Source organism: Triturus cristatus, chromosome 7, assembly GCF_964204655.1.
Source record: "Triturus cristatus chromosome 7, aTriCri1.1, whole genome shotgun sequence".
NCBI lineage: Eukaryota > Metazoa > Chordata > Amphibia > Caudata > Salamandridae > Triturus > Triturus cristatus.
This window is the reverse complement of record NC_140590.1, coordinates 1,253,413,092-1,253,434,011: the sequence shown is the minus strand read 5'-3', so window position 1 is coordinate 1,253,434,011 and position 20,920 is coordinate 1,253,413,092. Positions and strand designations below refer to the sequence as shown.

Below are 20,920 nucleotides of genomic sequence, written 5' to 3'. Positions count from 1 at the left end.
ATGTTTGTAGGAATGTGTTTCCCTGAAGTCGTCAGAAATATGTTGTATACCATTCAAAGTGCCCAACATGAAGATGCACCAACAAAGCAATGCTATGCGATTTGTCCAAAGGCCTCTTATTTTTGTTTAAAACAAGAGGGAGGAGAACAACACACACACAACACATGTTCATCTATTTCACTATTGACCAAAAGAGCTTTGGCTGATAAACAGTATATTTGCTTGGTACGGTAACTCACACGAAGACACGCAACACACCATCAGGGAAAAACTGATGAAAAACAAAAGAGAAACAAGACAGAGAGAGCATTTTACCCACATAATACTTCATTCTGTGTTTTTTCCAGTTGAGCAGCACAAAAGGCAGAAGAAATACACCAAGATTTCAAACCAAGATTTTTTTTGTTATAACATGCAAGCATTTTCAATCTTTTGAGACACTTTGCATTGACACTTCAAGTTAAGTGAGTTATTAAAATCTAAACCTTAACTGCCAATAAGGACTGGTCAGCTTTACACACATAAAACATTGGAAATCAACTTAAACATAACAAACAGACAACATTTTAATGTTGGCCAGGCTGCCTACAAGCAGGTCATTATATTTGGTCCTTTAAAGACGACATCACCAGACCAGTGATGATGATGTCATCAGCTAAAAACAAACATAAAAAATGGACTCGGATCACGACAAGGATGGATATATCCCCAAGTAACCCCGCCCTAAGCCCAAGACTGTAGTACAGAAAAATAAGCATACAAACTTCAAATCAAAATTTAAGACAACAATTGATTTGCTGTTGTCTATTTTGAATTTTTCACACCCACTGAAGAAATATGGGGCTGCTTGATTGGCAAATCCTACACTGTAAAACGACCAGTAGTGCTAATGTCAGGGTGTTTCAGCTGTGTTTAATATGTGGGCTGTGCAAACATGTTGGCTTTTTCGCTAACACTGAAGTTTAAAGGTGTCTGTCCACATTATGCTATGTAGTACCATTTCATAGTGGACATATTTTCTCATTTTAATCAAAAAGAAATGAAGGCACATTGAGTGATTACTGTCAATCCACCCCTTTCTGCCCACAGAAATAGAAAACCTTCTAGAACCTTTTTTAATTTCGAGGAAGCAGGTTGAACCTGCCTGATGAAAGAGGGGAGAGGTAGGCAAATGTCACATTTCATGCCAAGGTGGCCTCAATCTGTCTTGTATGGTGACAGAGGGAGATAGCGATATGATGGCATAGGGCCAAGAAGGACGGGGAGAAGGGAGGGATAAGGCATGGTAGAACACCATGTAACTTCAGTTTGCCCATACTGGCCGGATAAACAGGCTGTGATGTCAATATATCACCTATCAAAGGCTCTTGAGAATCCAAATAGATGTCAAACCGGAAGTGATTTCATGGTGTAGGCACATGTATTTTGGCAGTGTTCAGACTGGCAGGATATGCAGGAAGCAGAGGTCTAGGCATAGGTCTATAAGACCTGATATTTTCCAGACTGGTGTGAGAGGCAGGAAGTGATGGCACTCTGCAAGCACACATAGCTCGACACTACTCAAGCTGATGCGAGAAGCAGAAAATGATGTCATGACCCCAGGTAACACGTAACTAGGAGTCACAGACCCACATAGCACAGAGGCACAATATTATGGCACAGAGCGGGCTTGTGTTGCTTTAGAATGTCTAGGACGTCAGGCAAGGCCTTGAACCAATGCCACAGGATAATCCATGGGAGAGTGAATTAAATTTTCCCTGACAAGTGCAGAGGGCAGGAAGAAAAACTTAAGAAAAGCCCAAAACGTAACCTTTTCCAGCTTAAACAAAAGTGGAAGTTGATGCATTTTCAAAGTCTGTGATGGTACCGAGCCTATGAGAATGCACCAAGGCATGGGAAAACAGCCCATACAAAAACAAATGTGGAAAACATTGAAAACACTCAGGCTCCTGATTTTCATGAGGTTTTTTTTTTACAATTTTAGTGTTGGGTGATCCATTATCATACTGTCTTTAGGAGGGAATGGTAGCACCCATGTTTGGGATTGCATTGTTGGAGAAGTGGAGAACAGCACAATTTGCTATGTAACTGTAATTTTTCCATATTAACGTTGATGAGTATTGAAACTCATTAAAACCAACCTGCATTTGTTCCTAGGGTTAAGGTGCCCTACATACGGATTGGGGTCAGGCATTGAGGGTCCCCAAGTTTTAAACCTTTCTTCCAAAAGGAAGTTGAGATATTCATCGTTCGTTCCAAGCCTCAAAGACCCGCTTGTTCAAAGAAACCAGAGTCTTGAGGTTTCATTATCCATTGTCAGAGGAAGTCTTTTGCTAAGATTGGTAATTTCATGGTACCACATTATTAAAATGCCTCACTTAGCAACAGTGAACTTCTGAAACTTTAAGTTGTCAATGCGATGACTAGTTAGTAACACCGCCCCACGAGGACTCATCATTCCATTCAAAACTTTACATATGGCAGACGAGACTGGATATTATTAGGAAAAGAAAAAAAAGATGCAATAGCAAAATGAACTTGCCAGATACCACCATACCACCATTGGTGAATAGGTGTAAACATCTGAAAGGTTAAATAATCTGTTTTACAGTGTAGTAGTTTAGCCAATCTTGCAGGTTCCCTATATCTGCGTATTTCCGAGTTTGTTCCCATGATGCTGTGCGTTTGACACTACTCCTCCTCCTGCAAATCCTCCTGGAGTTTCCATGGTAAAGACAAACCCCACTGATATTAGGGGAGGGAAACAATATAATTCCAAGGTGACCGACAAACTGGAAGCAGTGAGGCGAGGTCAAAGGCGAGACCAAATGGAGACTCACTGAGATTCTCTTTACTTTTATTTCCAAGGAAACAGGCAGTGTGTCCAAAAGGGCAGGGTGTGGAGGAGACAACTAGTGACCAAACGCGCAGGTGGTAAGGCAAAAAGTGTATGAAAAGCGAGAAACGCACAATCGCACATATATCTAGAAAGAGGCACATTTATACACACGCAAACTCGCACGTCAACAGAGGTGAAAATGTTGTGTTCAAAGTGAAACCAAACTTTTTTTTGGGTTGTTTTTTTGTATCTGTTCTTCGAAGTAAAGGTTTAGCGATTAGTAGCTTACATAACCGAGCACACCAGGACAAACGTCACGCACCAGAAAAGAACGAAAGGAATCCAGGAAAAGGAAGGCAAAATAGAAGCAAAGGGATTGACTTCTTTAGGAAAAATACTGCATAAAATGTCACTTCCACCCAGAGGAAGGGAGGGAAACATCTTTTACACTGCACACGAAAAGGACATGTCGGAGAACACCTTAAATACAGAACTGATAATGTAAACATTTTGTTGTCGTATGGCATCATGTTATATAGTCCTAGCGGCAAGATATATAAATAAATACATAAATTAATAAATAAATATATACAAATAGACAAAAAATATAATAGTAAATATAGTAGCAAAGAAAAATAAAAAGTATCTTCTTGTGGACATATATAGAATTTCTCGTGCAACTGAAACAATGAATACCAGTGTCTTGTTTGGGCAACATAACTTAAGCCTCAACCTGCCCTTTGAGTCCACACGGACTGGTAAGGATGGAGTAGCTGAAGAGAGAGGGAAAGTAACTTTCACAGCAGACCACAGAGAACAGACTGAGGCGCTCTATGCTGTGTGCAGGGGAAGTCTAGGGAGGGTGGTGCCCTTCACTTGCTATATGAAAAACCTGAAACCTTCCTGAAGTGCCTGACCTAAGCAGTCGCGGCCGGTGCAGGTAAGTGCGGTAGGGCGGTGGAGTGGGGGGGGCGAGTTTGACAGATCGACGGAATAGGTTTTATTTATTTAATTAATTTTACCTATTCTGTCGTCTGTCGACTTTTCCCTTCCCACCCCGCCCCACTGTGCTTACCTGCGCCGGCCGCCGCTGTGAACTAGTAAAGGATATAATTACTATTCTTTACTCAACCTACACTTACATTTAGGGGTAAGTATAGGTGGAATCAAGATTAGTACATATGCACTCTCCTTGCAATGTAGTGGTAAGATTGATGTAGGATTGTGATATTTTTGTTATGCGATATATCACATGGAATATAGTGACCTTGTACCTGGCCACTATCAGACTATTTAACTCCTCACTCTGGATAGGCCCATTAGGAAACAAACTGCAAACACTCCAAAAGAGCAAAGGTCACTGAGCTTCCTATGAGGAAGGAAGAGATGCGGGTGTTCAGACATGGTCTTGCAGCCTGGGAGTCGCCCAAGATGGGGCATGGGGCATGAAGTGACGACATCATAACTGCCACTGCGTCTTGAGGTGGCCCTTGGTGGTGGGAGGGGATGAAGTGATGTCTCGGTAAAGGCTGTTGGGACTTGGGGCTGCCAACCATGATAGCAAAGTGTGGTGTCATCGAAAAGGCAACTGTGGCTTGGTTATGTGTAAAAGGAAGGAGTATCAGGGATTGAAATCATGACAAATGTCAGAGTGGGGGGCAGAAAGTGATGTCATGGCTCAGGCTATTGTGACCTCGGGCAGAAGATGGTTTGAAAGACATGAACTAATGTGGTTTTGGCATAGAGTTTCCCAATAAGGTGCTATAAGCATGAAGTGATGCAACATGGTGGGCTTTGTCAAGTGGTCAGAAGATGCAGGAAGGGGTGTCCCTGTGCAGTCCCAGACATACACCTTTACAGGGTCATGTGCTTTTGTTTTTGAAGTTGGTAATAAAGAAAGTGACATCAAGCTATAGTGCCGGGTGGTTTTAGTGTTCCAAGAACAGGGCAGCACTTTTTGTATACACAGAAGAAAGCTTTGCCTATGTCACGTGCAGACCTCTCATTGTGGCTAGTGCTTTCGCCTTATGTGCCTGATTGACTTGTGAATCTATCAGCTTTGTTGATACCTGTTACCCCCTTGCCTTCTCGGCCTGAGTTCGTGTAAGCTTGCAATGGCAGAAATTCATGCTCACCCTCGATGCCAGTATTGCTTTTGTTACATTATGTTCTGCTTTTACCCATTGTACTTATATGACTTCAATTACTCTAGTCTCTGCCAGACTGTAAGTACCCTCTTAGCTTCCCTTTGATGCTTGTATAACTTGTGTCACATGACACTGACATCTTTTCACCCTCAAGTCTGTGTAACTTGGGTTACTGAGAAATTTATTGCCAGTAGGTCGTACTTTCCCAAAGCGAGAGAGGAGTATAACCAAGGAACAGGAAGGAGAGATTTAAAAATGATGGAATGAAAAGGATCAAAGTTACGCTTCTGTGAACGCGACTCTAGTGTACTGGTAAGTTTCATATAGTTACCTGCGTTTTGGAAAAGACTACTGGTTACACGTATAACAAAGTTCATATCTTTTGAATCTTTTTCTCTCTGCAGGCGTTATGTGAGTGGAAGTGCAATGGACGTCAACTAGAGGTAATAAGGGATAGTAACTTCTACCCATAGACTTTGTGCTCCTGACACTGCCCTTGCTACCCCTGGTTCCTGGGGCTATGAAGGCAGCGGTAAGATCAGAAAATAAGGAAAGCTTTAAAAACCTTTTACTGTCTGTTGTTTCAACTACTTGACCCTCACCAGCATACAAGAGGCTGAGCTAAGCTTGGTTCAAAGTGCCAAACATGTACTGTCCCCGGAGGGTCAAGAGGTGCATGATGTCACTAGTTCTATTTTAGTGAATGAGCATCTATGATGTAGTGGCGTAACGAAACTTGAGGGGGCCCCCTGCAAAGTACATGGAGGGAGCACCGCTCCGGATTTAATCAGGAGCTGTCAGGCCAGAATACTGTGCTGAGAAGGGCCCCTGCAGCTCGGGCCCCCCCCACACTGCAGGGGCTTCGGGGGCCTGTGCTACACCAATGCTATGGTGGCTTCTTTGATTGTGTTGAATGAAACTAAACCACATTATATTAGGCTTTGACCATAACGCAGGACGGGTTGCATGTGAACCTATGAAAGACAGAAGCTTCATTAAAGGTAATATATTCTTAATTGGTATATTTTTTGTCGATTCACATGATTTATTTGACCAGATTACTAAGCAATATTTTCCCGGGGAGCTGGATAATAAGGTTGTCGATATGGAAAACCTTTTTTATGATAAGTTGTAAAACTTGAACCTCTTCCGAAAGTGTGCTGATTTTCATGTTGCTGATGTACACATCTGATTGTTATAAGTGTGTTACACAAACTTTCCATTGCCACTGCCTTATGTCTCACTGAGTGTGCAGAGGCTCTGTCCTGGATCCCTTTGTGTTGATTCAGTACAACCACACTCTACATCCACGACCTAGCAATCATCTTCCCATCCCTTGATTATGCAGCACCTTTCTGTTTGTATTAGCAACTGCAATCAAGTCATGCTTGGCTGTTTGGAAGTTGTATATTCTGTTCAGATTATATTGGAAAGGAATTCTCATCTCTAGTGAATTTTTAGCTTTGCCTGTAGGACTCAAGGGCCTTAGAAAAAAACTGGTAAGCAGACTGTCTGATTGCTGTGAACAAGTCAACACTATTTTTGTTAAACATTTTGCTGTGTGCAGTATACAGAGTTGAAAGTAATATTACTGCTCGTCATTAGATAGAGATTTCTGTTGGCAAAAGGAGGAATAACTTCAGTTTTTCTTGTTTCCAGGCCATTCTGCAGGCACAAAAAAGCCCTGCGAACTATGTAGAATAAGCATGTTACTTGTAATAATAGTTCCGGGCAACAATGTCCTCTGGGCTGGACTATCCATTTTGCCGCTGTGGCATTTTCCTGGTGGTCTGCGGCCTAAGGCTGCATTCAGAGTTGGATTGGCTACCACAAGCCAATCACGAAAGCCCAAGAATCCCCTTATAACAGCCCAAAGTGGGGTTGGTTTGAATATGAAGTATTTGTATTTTGTTTACAATGGACATTGCTGAAAGGCTGTGGAGTGCTATACAGAGTCCGAACTAAAGATCCATTTAACGGGTGACTGGAGGGGCAGCGGGGTTCTGACAGTGAACTGTTACTGGCCATGATAAAATGTTTCTTAAAGAGGTGTGTCTTCAGGTCTTTCCTAAATTGGAGCAGGGTTTGAGGTGGTCCTGTTGGATACAGGAATGTTAGGGATGAAAAAGAAGTAAAAGAAATCTAAGAACAAAAATGCTAGAATACCTCATCTCTTCTGACTAAAGGCATCACACCGAAAACCACCAGATTTAAGAAGTACAAGGAATGGCCCCCACTCGGATTCTGTAAATTCTGCTTGGATATTCCATGCAGTGCAGACTTTGAAAGAGGAGGGGCATTTCCTGAGCAAAGGCTCCAGACATTTGTATTATGCAGAAATCTAAAAGGGGTTGCTCCTCCAGGCATCTGTGGGCCAGCCAGCTGGGTGCTGGACAAAAAAAATTAAATTTAACTTCCAAGTGCACAATCCATATGGGGCAGGGACGGTAAGTGGTCTGGAAGTAATGGGCATAATGAGGCACCAGGCCATTTCTCTGCCCACGTTCTGCCGAGGTGTTTGTCTAGTCCGATGAACCCAACCTTTACAAGTAAGGTGGGAACAGTAGATTAATTTTCTGATCCAGACACCAAGCGCAAGATCTCTTTTATGTCAAGGTGAAGAATTAAATATGGCAGACTGAGCTGTCATCCTTGCAGTCCTGATTAGGTTTGTTTTTACCTAAATTCCAAGACAAAAAGAATCAGTTTCCTAAGTTTATGGCTGCCAGATTGTGGTGGAAGATGTCCCTATTGCCTCCCCAAAGAAGACGTGGATGCCTCCACAGGTTCTTGTAACTGCTCAAGTAGAACTACAAGTTTGAAAGTAGCAAGGGAGGTAATGGCAACGTGTCCAACAATGTCCCTCAGTAGTCTATCAAACAACAGTAATATTTCTTCCAAAAATATATGCTTTGTTTAAATAACAGAAGGAGATCCGAATCAAGGAATGCCTAGCAGTTGTGCATAATGGAACCTAAAATTGTCACCACATGCTTCCGTTAAACGGCTGTCTAGACACTGTCTGCTGAGTGAAAAAAAATCCAAAGGTCCTGCCGATTTAAAAAAAGAACTTTGTTATATGTATAAAGAATAGTTTATCGAAGGATTACCCGCCAGATCCTAATGCACCATCAGAACAATCATGTTAATAATAGGAAGATCTAAAGGAGAAGTGGGAATCAAACAGCTCCTCCAATTGTTGACCAGTTGTTAGTGTTGAAACCCATTTCAATATTCATATTTGAGAGTGCACAAAGGACTGGTGGGTTCATGAACACCCATACACATTGGCATAGTTTACACAAGAAAATACATTGCAAAAACACATTAGCTAATAATAAGCCTGTAAAAAATCAAATGTTAAAAAGGTACCCCTTTTGTGAGGGTGGAGGTATTGCCTTTCATCAGCCTACACAGAAAACAGACACACCCTTCCATGAAGGAAACTGAGTAAATGTGTTGTCACTCCATTTAAGGGCTTTGTGCAGGCTGTAAAAAAAACTTTGTTTTTAAGCTTTATTTCTCGCCTTAACTCAGTCACCAAAAGAGTTATTAAAACTGTGTTTCAAATGCATACATTTATGTACACCTGTTGCATGTTTTCTCTTGTATTACTTAGTATTTTGTTTGCGTTTTTGATTATGTGTGGGTTAAATGAACTGTAACGAGAAAATAATAATTTATAGTTTAGGAAATCTTTGATTTTTTTCCCTATGATAAACATGAATATATCTTTCAATCAAAAAATAAATTAATGAATTGCAATGAAAAATTAGAGTGTATTAATGTTAGCAAATACTCCACAGACTACAGTTTACCATCTACATTTAAACATTACACGGCTCAATTACCAAACTTTGTTTTTTTTGTTCATATTTCTTTTGATTTCGTTTTTTCCTTTTGTTTTAAAAAAAGAGCAGTAAATCGAAGTTCAGTTTAGTAGGACAGCAGCTGGCGCCGATGGGACCCTTGGTTTTTGGGGTTGCTAATTGGCTGAGACGGACATTCAGAATGTTTTGGGTCATACGTTTTGTTTAAAGTCTCCTTCTATATATGTAGGGTTTTTTTGGTTTCCAATTGAAATTGGAACTTTAAAAATATGTCAGTATGCCCTTATTGTATGGCATATACTTTAAGAATAAGAAGCAATTGTATATTACATTTTACCGCTGTTAGCTCATAAATATAAGGGTTTTCAAAACCCATAATTCAGCATAAATATATAATTCATTAGAATTATGAATTTTCATCCAAGAGGAAAAATGCACAAAGGTTAACATTCATTTTATTGTCCTGTAATGCAATATTGGGTTCCTGTGACATTTGAAAGCCAGTTGGCTTTGGCCTCTCAGTTTTTATGCCACTAAACCCCCTCAATTGCATTGATGGACCATAAAACACAGTTATGTTCTTTCTCTCTTTTTCTCCCCGTAATCTTTATTATCATCGTGGTTGTCTGTTATCTTGTGCACTCATAGGCCCCAAACGCCAGCCTTAAGTAAAACCCTCCTCAAACATAGAGGAGAGTTATTTTGTTCAGGAAAGTGTAATGTGGCGGTTCTATGAGTGTGGTAGGGAAATGCAGGGTATCCGTTAGAGACTGACGGAGTATTTTCACAAAACAGCGCCACTTGCAGCCAACCCCTGACCAAGAGCAGCCATCGTTGGTCCAGGCAGAACTCACTGTAAACACAGATAAACCCAAGAAAATACATTCTTTAAAAACAGACTTACAAAAAACACCCAAACATTAAAAAAATAATCTCCACAAGATACTGTAAAACGCACAACAAAGGAAATTCATCAACAATATTTTTTCAAAAAGGTTACTAAAAAAATAATACTTGTGCATGCAAGTTCTTGAAATCCCCCCACAATGCACAGCATCTGTAGTTGTCCTGGTTTCCCTTACTAAACAGGCCTAGGACAACACAAAACAAAATGCTTCAATGTGGTTTAAAATCCTGATACGGTCCACTTTGACCCTCATTGGCTGGGGAGTTAGTTGAAAGCTATTTGCCATTGCCTTCAGATCGCTTTTCTGCCAAAGGTAAAAATGGCTGCCTAATGGGACTTGCATAGTCTCATCTATAGGAACTGAGCATGTATTTGGATAGCGACTTCCTCTGCAATCCATCTTTTTCCATTTCCTCGTGGTGTGGCCATATTGGAATCAGTGCAAGATCTTTTTGCTGCAATGGGATACTAATATTAAAACCTCCTACTCTATGTTAAATAATTCAGAAAAATGCACATCTCTTATTGCTTTAACAAGCACAACAGTTGTCAACACTTGCAATAAAAGAATACATTAAAATAAACAGAGCCTTATGATTATTTTATATGGAAATATTGATTATGACTGATATTGGATACTCAAAGTTTTATAGCTATTCTTGTAATTTAATTATTAGTGTTGTCTGCTTTTCTTAGATAGTACAACAATCAGATGTATCCATCAGAATTGCAGATACAACATAGTTTCAGAATTTAGAAATATTCTTTTTAAACATATCTGAAAATGTGCCCACATATGTTGCAGTTAAACCTTTGCATTTCAGGATGGATTGCATATGGACAAGCAGCTATAATTGTCATTGATATGCCTTGCCTCAGTTCCATTTTCTATGGTCTCATTAGGCCACACTCTAGCCTTCAACCGAAGCGCTCTGTGTCCCACTTCCTGTGATGTCACTCTTGGCCCTGTGACATCATAGGAAGCTCTACTGGCAAGCCACTTCCAAGCCACACAGGACAGGCTATAAACTTTGATTTACTGATCAAATAAAGGGTTAACTTTAGGTAGCTGGAACCTGTGCTGTTTATGTTCACTGCATGTACATTGATTTGATTTGTTTGTAATTAACATTATTATTTTTTAAAATTTACAATCCAAGTGTCCCCCCAATTGAAGATGCTAGTACTACTCCCAGCACTACACAGCAAATAATTATCATAATTTTCTTCTACATTACCCAAGAGTCCATGAAGCAGACAAAGTGGAAAAGAAAAGGAAGATAAAAATAATGTTAGGAAATGTAGCATTTAACATTGTTAGACATTAAAGAATTAAAATTGTAACCAACCCAGAATTCACACTAACATAGCATTTCCAGAGGCTTTCATTACGGTGTGAAAGTGCTTATTTCAGTTTATAAAAGGAAGTTTTAGAACATGAAAATCTTGTCATATTGTTTCAGTTGCAAATTATGTTCTGTAAAACGTTTAAAAAAAGGTATTAGGAAAAAGTGGAAACAAAATTTATTCATGAAACTGCAAAGACATTAAGGCTAAGAACACTTTTTTTTCGAAGGTTGGCAACTTTAGAACAGTTCCCTTGGTTATTGTAAGTATTCTAATACGGAATCATCCCAAACCTTGATAAGCCAACAAACGACGTTTCCATCTTTCTTTGTCAAATATTATAAAATGGGGGCAGAGAATAGGTAAATCGTAGGGGGAGGTGAGGTCATGGCGGCCCACAGCATCGTGACTCCGTATCTCGAACAGAGGACCAACAGCTTCGAGTGCATGCCACCTGGTCTTTTGCAGTATTCCAGTATACTCAAATGATCATTTTAACACAAAGCGAGGCTATCGTTCCGAAACCTCTGTAAGTGGGGCAAAAGGAAAGTTTGGCTATCATTTCGAAGCCCCCTTATGCGTGCTCTCTTGGAGGAGAGTACTCTAGTCCTTTGAGGCCCCTTTGGATGACACGTAGTGTGGAGCATCAGTAGAAGATTTTGCAGGTTTATGCCCTTATAGATCATTGCGGTCTTTCTTTTTTTCCCATCTCCTGATGAGGCCCGACTCAGTGGACCGAAACACGTCGACCACATAAATTGGAGACATCTGACAGATTAAAAATCACATGTTAAGATTCACGGATACACACTTTTGGACTCAGCGGAGGTTGGAAGTATCTCTCATTTGTGTGTAATGGCCTATCTCCTATACGGATTGCATATGTATTGGTGTTTGTTTGCAACCATCAATAGATTGTATGGGTAGGAAGGAATCATGAATTATTGATAATTGTTATGTTTTTTGATTATTATAATGTTTTGTTTCTTTTTTCTTTTTATGTATTTTCAAGAAAATATAAAGTTTCATTGTGAAAGTCATTTTGGGACAGATTTGTGAGTGCTTAAATTATTAAAATAATAAGCCTGGGGACTAGGTTCCCGTATGTAGGGACTAATTGATCTTTTTCCTACAGAAAAATATTTTGATCGTTTCTCACACATAATTTTTTATGTTATCATAGGCCCACAGCATCGAGGCTGCATGAGAACTGTAACAGCTCTAAGAAGCACAGCAACATACAGCAACATTATGTAGGGATACTCATGACATGAGCAGGGCAGGACTGGGAACAACAACCAGCCCTGGCAGGTTGCAGCTCGACCGGCCCTGGGAGGGGGGGGGGGGGGGTATGCAAGAAGCACCTCTCCTGCTTTTCTTACAGGTGCCCGACTGCTTCAAAACCAGCCCCCTGTAAGAAAAACGGACCCCCAGCCACAAAACCAGCCCCCACCCCTCCAGCCCACCGTGGTAATGCCCGGTGCCCGCTACGGCCAGGCCAGCCCTGGGCATGAGTTGCTTCTTCATGTTTTCTAATAGACTCAAGCTATGAAATACTCTTGTGACTTTTACCAAAGGTACTTCCAGGCGTGGAACTTTCAGAGAATAATTGTCTTTGATCTGAAACACCACTGATGCTCTTGTAAGGTGGCACCCCTTACTCCACTGCTTCTGCACACTAGTGACTCTGTACTGCAACCCTGCAAGTGCGGCCAAACATAATGGAATGCCGCTGCAAGTCACCCAGGAGAGACTTACACCTTCTAAGGACCCCATGTCCTGGCAGAATTCTTCCCAGCTGGTCCTTGTACCTTGAGGGGAACCACATTACTTAGAGGTAAGGAGGGTAGGCAGTGAGCCAGGGAAAGGCAGCCAAATCTTTCTTTCCCACAGTCAGACTCACAAGATTTTACCGGGTAGAGAAGTATGAAAAAGTGAATGAAACCAGTCTGACTTCCATTAGAGGGAAGATGAGGACTTGCTATCACTAAAGCAAAGTCTAGGAGGCAGGCTTGGTATATGGTGCCCACTTATTCCAGTGTAGCACCATGCACCAATCAAGACAGCCCTTATGGGTTTTCAGTGGTTTAGACAACCTTAGAAAGCTCTCTAAGTTGTAGCTGTGGAGAGCAGCCTTCAGGCTTAGTCTAGGAGGAGTGTAAAGCAGCTCTAGTATCTTATCTTATAGTGCAGATTAAGTGAAAAAGAATCACACAGTGTAGTTATAAAAATATTTATTTATTACAGACACTCACTAACCCAATGCAATATATCCTACCCGGAGATATGATTACAATACACACAAGACTTTGATAATACGACAGGTAAATAGCACTAAAATACAGTGGGCTCCAGGGGGAGACATAACCATATACATAAATAGTGGGATGCGACTAACAGCCAAAGTCAAGAGTGCACCCAGAAGACTTACAAGTGTTGGGGAACCAAGGCACCACCCGAGGTAAGGACCTAGGAACCCCACGGAGGCAGTGTGCTAAGTGGATACACGACCGCATGCTCCAGGAAAGTCAACGGGGAAATCGTGATTGCAATTCTTAGGATAAATGAATCTTCCCAGAGGACTTGGAAGACACCCCATGGAAGATGGATGGTTCAAGAGTCACTCCACCCGTGGATACCCAGGAGAACAGGTTACCTGCCCCAGGGAAGCCGGATACATAGGCACAAAGTGACATCAGAAACCGCCGTGGACCCCAATGGAAGTCTTCAAGCAAGCAGCTGCTGGCAATGAAGCTGGAAGAGTCTGGTGGAATCCAAGCCTGGTTTCAAGAAGAGTAGAACCTGCAAGCAGAGGGGACAGAGTCTAGGTCACTAAGGAGTGACCGGGGGCACGGGAGTCGTGTGCCCACCAATGTCAGCTGTTTCAGGGGAGTTGATAGTGCCATTGTTTCTGCAGTTACATGGACCAGATGACACTGAGGACAACCAGGAATGTTGCACCAGCGGTCCCACGTCAGATATCGATATCCAGGGGGTCGGTGTCTGGCGGGAGCACCCACAAGCCATGGCAACGGCGACATGTGGAAGAAGACGAAAAGGTACGGAGTCAATATCAGCAAAGTCCAAGAGACTCCCCACGTTCAAGTAAGTCAAGGAAGGCCCCGAGCAAGCAAGGGAGCCTACTGGAATCAAAGAGGATCCTCTACAGATCCCGACGATCTCTGGAGACAAGAGTTGCCCAGCCTTAGCAACGGCCAGCCAACATAGTGCACAGGGACTCAGTCCTGGCAGTGTTGACGAGGGATCCTGGCCTCAGACTCAGTCTGAAGAGAGTGCCGGCCTCGAGTAAGTTATAGAACCACATCCTGTGTTACCGATCCCAGTTGGGGACCATGATCAGCAATCGTTCAGGTGCATTGCGGTGCCTGCAGATGCAGGGGAGTGACTCCTTCAATTCAAGGGAGATTCCTTTGCATGTCTTTGGATGTCCACAGGGCCTGGGAGGGACCTATTTGGAGCACGGACACTGATGATGCAGCGAGCTTGCAGAACGAAGAGACGAGGAGCAGACAAAGTCTTCCCAGTTACAGTCTTGGTTTCAAGGGCGTAGTCTGATGCGGTCAGTCTGATGCGGTCTCCACGGTTGAAGAGGACGCGAAGTTTGATCTGAATCAAATTCCACAATGAATCTAGGGGCCTACCCTCAGGTAAGCCCTTAAGTACCCTAAGGAAAGGGTTGGGATGATTAAGGTTTCCCTCCCAGAGCAGGGGCTTGACCGTGGGGAGGATACTCCCATGCCCTTTGTCCAGTTTTGAGCCAGAGCAGGAGCCGACGGCTCCCCAAACTGATTTGAGCTAGAGTATGCAAGGAGGGCACCACATGTGCCCTCAAGCAGTCTGAGTGGTGCTGGCAAGCACCCCATCCTGTCCCAATACACCAAACCCTGTCTGGGAGGTGGTCACACCTCCTTGCGACAGGATACCTATTGTTCTGCCTTCTCCTGCTAGAGCTTGGCTCAGCAGCAGGAGGGCTGAATTGTGTATCAGGTCGGCAGCAGCCCTAGCTTGCTGTCCGGTTCTGGAACAGGGAGTACTGAGAGCCTCCTGAAGGAGATTTACACCGTTTATGGTGTGGGGGTATGATTCCAACATGTTTGATACCAAACATGACAGGGTTCGTTACAGCCAGTTTAGAGATGGTCATTGCGTAATGATACATGGCCACTCAATGGCTGATGCACTGACAACCCAGGAGAATGGACTCTGGAGGCTGCAGGGGTGTCCTTCTCATGCAGGGGCACCCTCACACTTAGAACCAAGCACCCTGCCTTTGGGACTGAAAGGCCTGCTAGAGGGGTGACTTAGAGATTTTAAGTGCAGTGATGTTAGATATAAGGAAACATCTTTTGTGAGAGGTGCAAGCACCAACTCACACAGGCTGCAATGGCAGGCCAGTAGTCAGAGTTTGGAGGGTCCCTTATGGGTGGCATAGGGTATACCATCAGCTACTCAGGAATGTACCTAGGTACTCACCATAGCCATTTTAGGAAGGAAGCACAGTGTCTGGGGTCCTGATTAGCAGTATCCCAATCAGACTTGTCAGAAAAAAAGCACCAGCAAAAAGTGGGGGTAACCATGAAAGCAGATCCTACTTTCCTATACAACCCCACCCCCCAACAAACTTAAGGAGAGGAGACTAACCTTGCCCAGTTGAGGTCTTCATTTTCTAAGTGGAAATATATGTGAGTCCTTCTGCGTTGGCATGGTTACTCCCAGGTCTATGTTCCATTGTATAGTCCATCCCCTGTAGGCAAATGGACCACCTCAAAAGTTTGGGGTTTTCACCCTTCATCTGTTTAAGTCAAAGGAGGGGCTTATGGTCTGGCTGACCAATGAAGTGAGTGCCAAACAGGTATGGCGTCAGAGTCCCAGACCACAGCAAAGGCCTCCCTCTCCATAGGTGACCAACGTTTCTCCCTGAGGGTCAACCTTCTGCTTATGAAAGCTACTGGTTGGTCCTGGCCCTAAGCATTAAGTTGTGATAACACAGCTCCTACCCCTATCTCAGAAGCATCTGTCTGGACAGTGAAGGTTTTGGAGTAATCAGGACTCTGCAGAATGGAAGAGGTGCACATGGCCTGCTTCAGGTCATCAAATGCCTTCTGACAGTTTGCTGTCCACAGAACGTTATTTGGCATTCTCTTGGATGTGAGATCATTAAGAGGAGTCATAATAGACCCATAACCCTTAACAGATTGTCTGTAGCACCAAGTCAGGTCCAAGAAAGCTCTGACCCAGGTCTGGGTAGTGGGAGCAACCCAGTCCATGATGGTCTGGATTTTGCTCTCCAAATGGTTGAACTTGCCCTCCGCCTACCAGGTGTCCCAAGTACACAACCGTGCTCTGCCCTATCTGGCACTTGGCGACCTTGATAGTGAGGCCTGACTGTTGGAAAGCCTCCAGAACACTTCTGAGGTGGACCAGGTGATCCTCCGAGGGGGAGCTAAAGACATCAATATCATCAAGATATGCTGCAATATAGGCTTCCAGACCTGTGAGAACGTTGTTCACCAACCTCTGAAATGTGGCAGGTGCATTCTTCAAATCAAAGGGCATCACAGTAAACTGATAATGCCCACTGGGGGTTGAGAATGCTGTTTTTGGCTTGGCATCTTCAGAGAGTCTGATTTGCCAGTAGCCAGCAGTCAGGTCAAACATCCTCAAGAATTTGGCTAAGGCAAATGTGTCTATGAGTTCATCTGCCCTAGGAATCGGGAGGGTATCAGTCCTAGTGACTGCATTTGAGGCCTCTATAATATACACAAAACCTAATTTCTTTCTTGCTATCTTGGTGTGAAGTTTGGGTACCAGGACTACTTGACTAGCCCAAGGGCTATCTGAAGGCTCAATGACCTCTAATTCCAACATTTTCAGACCTCAGTCTAGATACAATCTCTGACATGGTCAGGCTGGTCAGGCTATCTGTAAATGTTGTTCTTTACAGGCAGACTGTCTCTTGTGACCATTTCATGGGTACACCAGGTGGTTTGACTGGGTGTCAGGGAAAACATGCCTTTGAACTGATAGAGGTCTTTCCCACAATCAGCTTGCTGCTGGGTAGTGTGGCTGCCTGCCAAGGCAACTCCTTCAACTGACCCACCAACAGGGTTCTGAGAGGGGAGATCAGGGAGAGGGTCAATCTCTTCTTCCTGTCCCTCATCAGCTGCCATGAGGAAGCTCATGTCAGCCCTATCCACAAAAGGTTTTAGGCGATTCACATGAAGTACCCTGTGGGGACTTCTTGGAGTGCCTAGGTCCACCAAGTAGGTGACCTCAAATTTCATTTCAAGGGCTGTGTTGTGGCCACTTCACTTGTCTTGGAGGGCTGCTGGGGCCACAGATTCCAACACCCACACTTTCTGTCCTGGCTGGTAAACAGTCAGCACAGCTTTTTAGTCTCAACAGGCTTTCTGAAGCTCCTGGCTGGCCTCCAGGGTTTTACTTGCCTTCTTCATGTACTCAGCCATAAGTGAAGGCAAGCCAAGGACATAGACCACAATATCTTGTTTAGGGGGTTTGAGGGGTTACTCCCATCCTTCCTTAACTAGACACAAGGGACAATTAACTGGATGCCCAAACAAAAGTTCAAATGGGTTGTAACCAACCTCTACTATGGGACCTCTCGGTAGGCAACGAGAAGGCAAGGTAAAAAGACATCCCATTTTCACCTGCGCTTTTCTGGGAGTCCCATGATCAAACCCTTGAGGATCTTAATGAAGCTCATTGCATTGTGGATGGTAGGGTGTGGTAAACTTATAGTTTACTCCACACTCTTTCCACATTGCAGTGATGTAACTTGATATGAAGTTGGTACCTTTGTCAGTTAAGACCTTCTTAGGGAAGCCCACCCTGGAAAAGATTCCCAGGAGGGCCCTAGCCACCACAGGAGCTGTGGTGGCCCCAAGAGGAATGGCCTCTGGATATCTAGTGGCATGGTCCACCACCACTAGTATGTAACTATGTCCAAATGCTGTTGGAGGGTTTAAGAGACCAACAATGTCTATCCCTACCCTCTGGAAGTGGAATTAAGGAGGCCTTTGTAGTGCCACCTGACTTACAACTGGCTTGGCAGGTGACACAGTAGTGACAAAACCCCTTGGTGTCTTCAGACATATGGGGCCAGTGAAAGTAAGGGACAATCCTGTTCCAATTCTTGCTTTGCCCAAGGTGTCCTGCAATTGGAATGTCATGTGCTAGGGACAGCAGGAAACTCCTGAACTTCTAAGGTATGACCAACCTCCTGGTAGCACCAAGCTTGGGGTCTCTAATTTCAGAGTATAGGAGCCCCTCTTTCCAGTAGACCCTATGGGATCCACTGACAACCCCTATTTTTTTAGCAGCAGCTTGCTGTCTGAGCTGTTCGAGAGAGGAGCAGGATTTCTGTTGCAAAGTAAGGTCTGCCCTGGAAGGGCCCCCCAATAACTCTGCCTGGCCAGGTCCAAGTTCCTCTGGGGCTGTTCCTTCACAGGGACTGGGGTCAACTTCCTCAGGAGACTGACTCTCACTGGAAGTTTGGGGAAAGGATAAATCATTACTCTTCCTGCTCCTTCTCTTGGGAGCCAACTGGTCCATTGTTCCAGGATCCAGTGCTCCCTTAGTCCTAAGCTGTTTGGCCTGAGCCCTGGTGATCCCAGTCATCTTGCTCGAGATCGACAACACCATTATTGGGCAGATATCAGTAAACAACCCAACCCCGAACCCAGCAATTACCGGCTCAGTTCCCAATCCCTTCATTTCTTGGAATTTCCATGTGGCCAATCGCTTTTGTATATTTTCGAGGACCGCTTACTACAGCATTTTCACAGCTCGCACAGAGCAATCTAGCTCTTCCTGCGTCTGCCGCCAACACGGCATCAAGGTTCCCACAGCTCGCTTAGAGCAACCCAGCTCTTCCTGCGTTTGCCGCCAACACGGCATCTAGGCAGTGTATAAACTCAGGCTTGTATTATACCCGTCCTGATGCTGATCCTAGTATGGTTTTAAGGAGGATTGAAACGTTGTCGACTTGTTTAAACAGTATGCACATTCATCCATTGTGTTAAAACAAGTGCATTTACTGTTTCTTTAAAAGCTTGCCCTAATTATTAATATTGGCTCCAAGCTACTTTTGTCTTGCCTGAAATGTCTTTTGTCCAAATGAAATTGTTTTGTGTTTGTGTAGGACGCAGGACTGTGTCCCACTCTACTACTGTGCTCTTATTCGTTTTGCATTTGTTTGATTCATTAAATTGTTTGTCCAGCTTGACATTTTTAATATAGCCCTGATTCTAGTCTATATTTATCGTAACTATAATTTGTCTTTTAAGGACCACTGTTTCTGGAAAAAATGTTATACCCAAGGTCCTTATCTACCTAGCGGGTTCCCTTGTTTGTTTTAAAATATGAGCCCTGGTGACAGGCAATGATGCCCATTATCTCTGTCTGCATGAGTCCTGAACTCCACTTCAGCCCAGGCTTAAGCCTCTAGATTATTGCCCAACAGACAATATACAGGTAGTTCTACCACAGCTATTTTAGGGCCAGTTACCCCTCCACAGCTGAGATTTACAACTGCCAAGGGATGATCAGTTCTGACATTGCTAGCGTTGGTGAATTGGTACCGCTGACTAATTATGATCTGTTCAGGTGACACAGGTTTCTCTGTCACCATTGTGACACTGGCCCCCCTGTCCTTGTAGGAATGGATTCCTGTCCATTAATCAAAGCTGTTGCCTGCACTTTCCCAAGTTAATGGGACTTACTAGTAATGTGGCAAAGTCTATGCCACCATCACAGACAAGGATAGCCTGGGCAGGCGTTTGGACTAAGCCAGAACTCACCTCAGAACCCAGGGTTAACCCTACTAATCCCCTGGGGGAAGTACTACCACTTGTACTGGAGCTAGGGGGTGCAGTTGCCTTAGGGGCAGTGGTAGTAGCTTCCTTGGCTTTAGGACAATCAGCATCTTTTGTCCAGTCGGTCTTTACATTACAAAAGTAGCACCAAGGTTTCTTCTTGCCTTTTTGGGAGTTTGGGGACCCACCCTCAGATCCAGGTTTTGGGCGCCTTGTGAAGACTCTTTCTTGTCTTTGTGTTTGTCCCCACCCTTATCTTGAGATTCAGAAGAACCATGTTTCTTCTGGTCATCTCCACCACCTGTGTTTTTGTGCTTGACCCTGGTGCAAACCTGTCTGCCTTCTTTCTCAATTCTTGGGGAGAGGTCAGACCAGAGTCCACCAGGTACTGGTGCAAACGTTGATTCTGACAGTTATTAAGGATGTACTCCCTCATCAACAAATTGTACAGTCCCCCATAGTCCTGCACCTTGCTTCCATGAATCCAGCCTTCCAGAACCTTAATAGCACTATCTACAAAATCAACTCAGTCTTCAGTGGGTGCCTTCTGGGTGTGTCTGAACTTAATCCTGTACTGTTCAGTTGTTAAGCCAAACCCATCTATGAGGGCATTCTTCAAGACAGTGTCGTTGTCAGCATCCTCTTCTCTAACAAAGAGAAGCTTATCTCTTCCTTTGTAAGCAACGGAGAGCCACAGGATAGCTGCCCACTGTCCTTGAGGGACATTCTGTACCTTACAGGCCCTCTCTAAAGCAGTGATCCATTTGTGGATGACATCCCCCTCCTGGTAAGGAGGGACTATCCTGTTCAGGTTCCTAGTGTCAATTGAGGGTACTTTGATCCTAGGGACACTGGGGCTGCCACCATGGGACTCTAGTCACACATTTATCCTACCCTTCTGTACTTCTAAGGCCTCCTTGTCAAGGGCCAACTGATCCTGCCTGAGCTTGAGACTCACTCTCTCAAGTTGGATCCTTTGGTGCGCCCTATCTATG

General features: G+C 43.7%; 1 protein-coding gene across 1 annotated transcript in view; it reads right to left on the bottom strand.

The window, feature by feature from the left end:
• Positions 1–306: 306 nt before the first annotated feature.
• Positions 307–20,920, bottom strand: part of LOC146811738 (syntaxin-1B) — a 350,949-nt gene continuing 330,335 nt past the window's right edge. Inside the window, exon 10 of the mRNA XM_085618730.1 lies at positions 307–10,952. Coding sequence (XP_085474856.1) covers positions 10,872–10,952 — 81 coding nt within the window. The 3' untranslated portion in view covers positions 307–10,871. The remainder of the gene's footprint in view (positions 10,953–20,920) is intronic.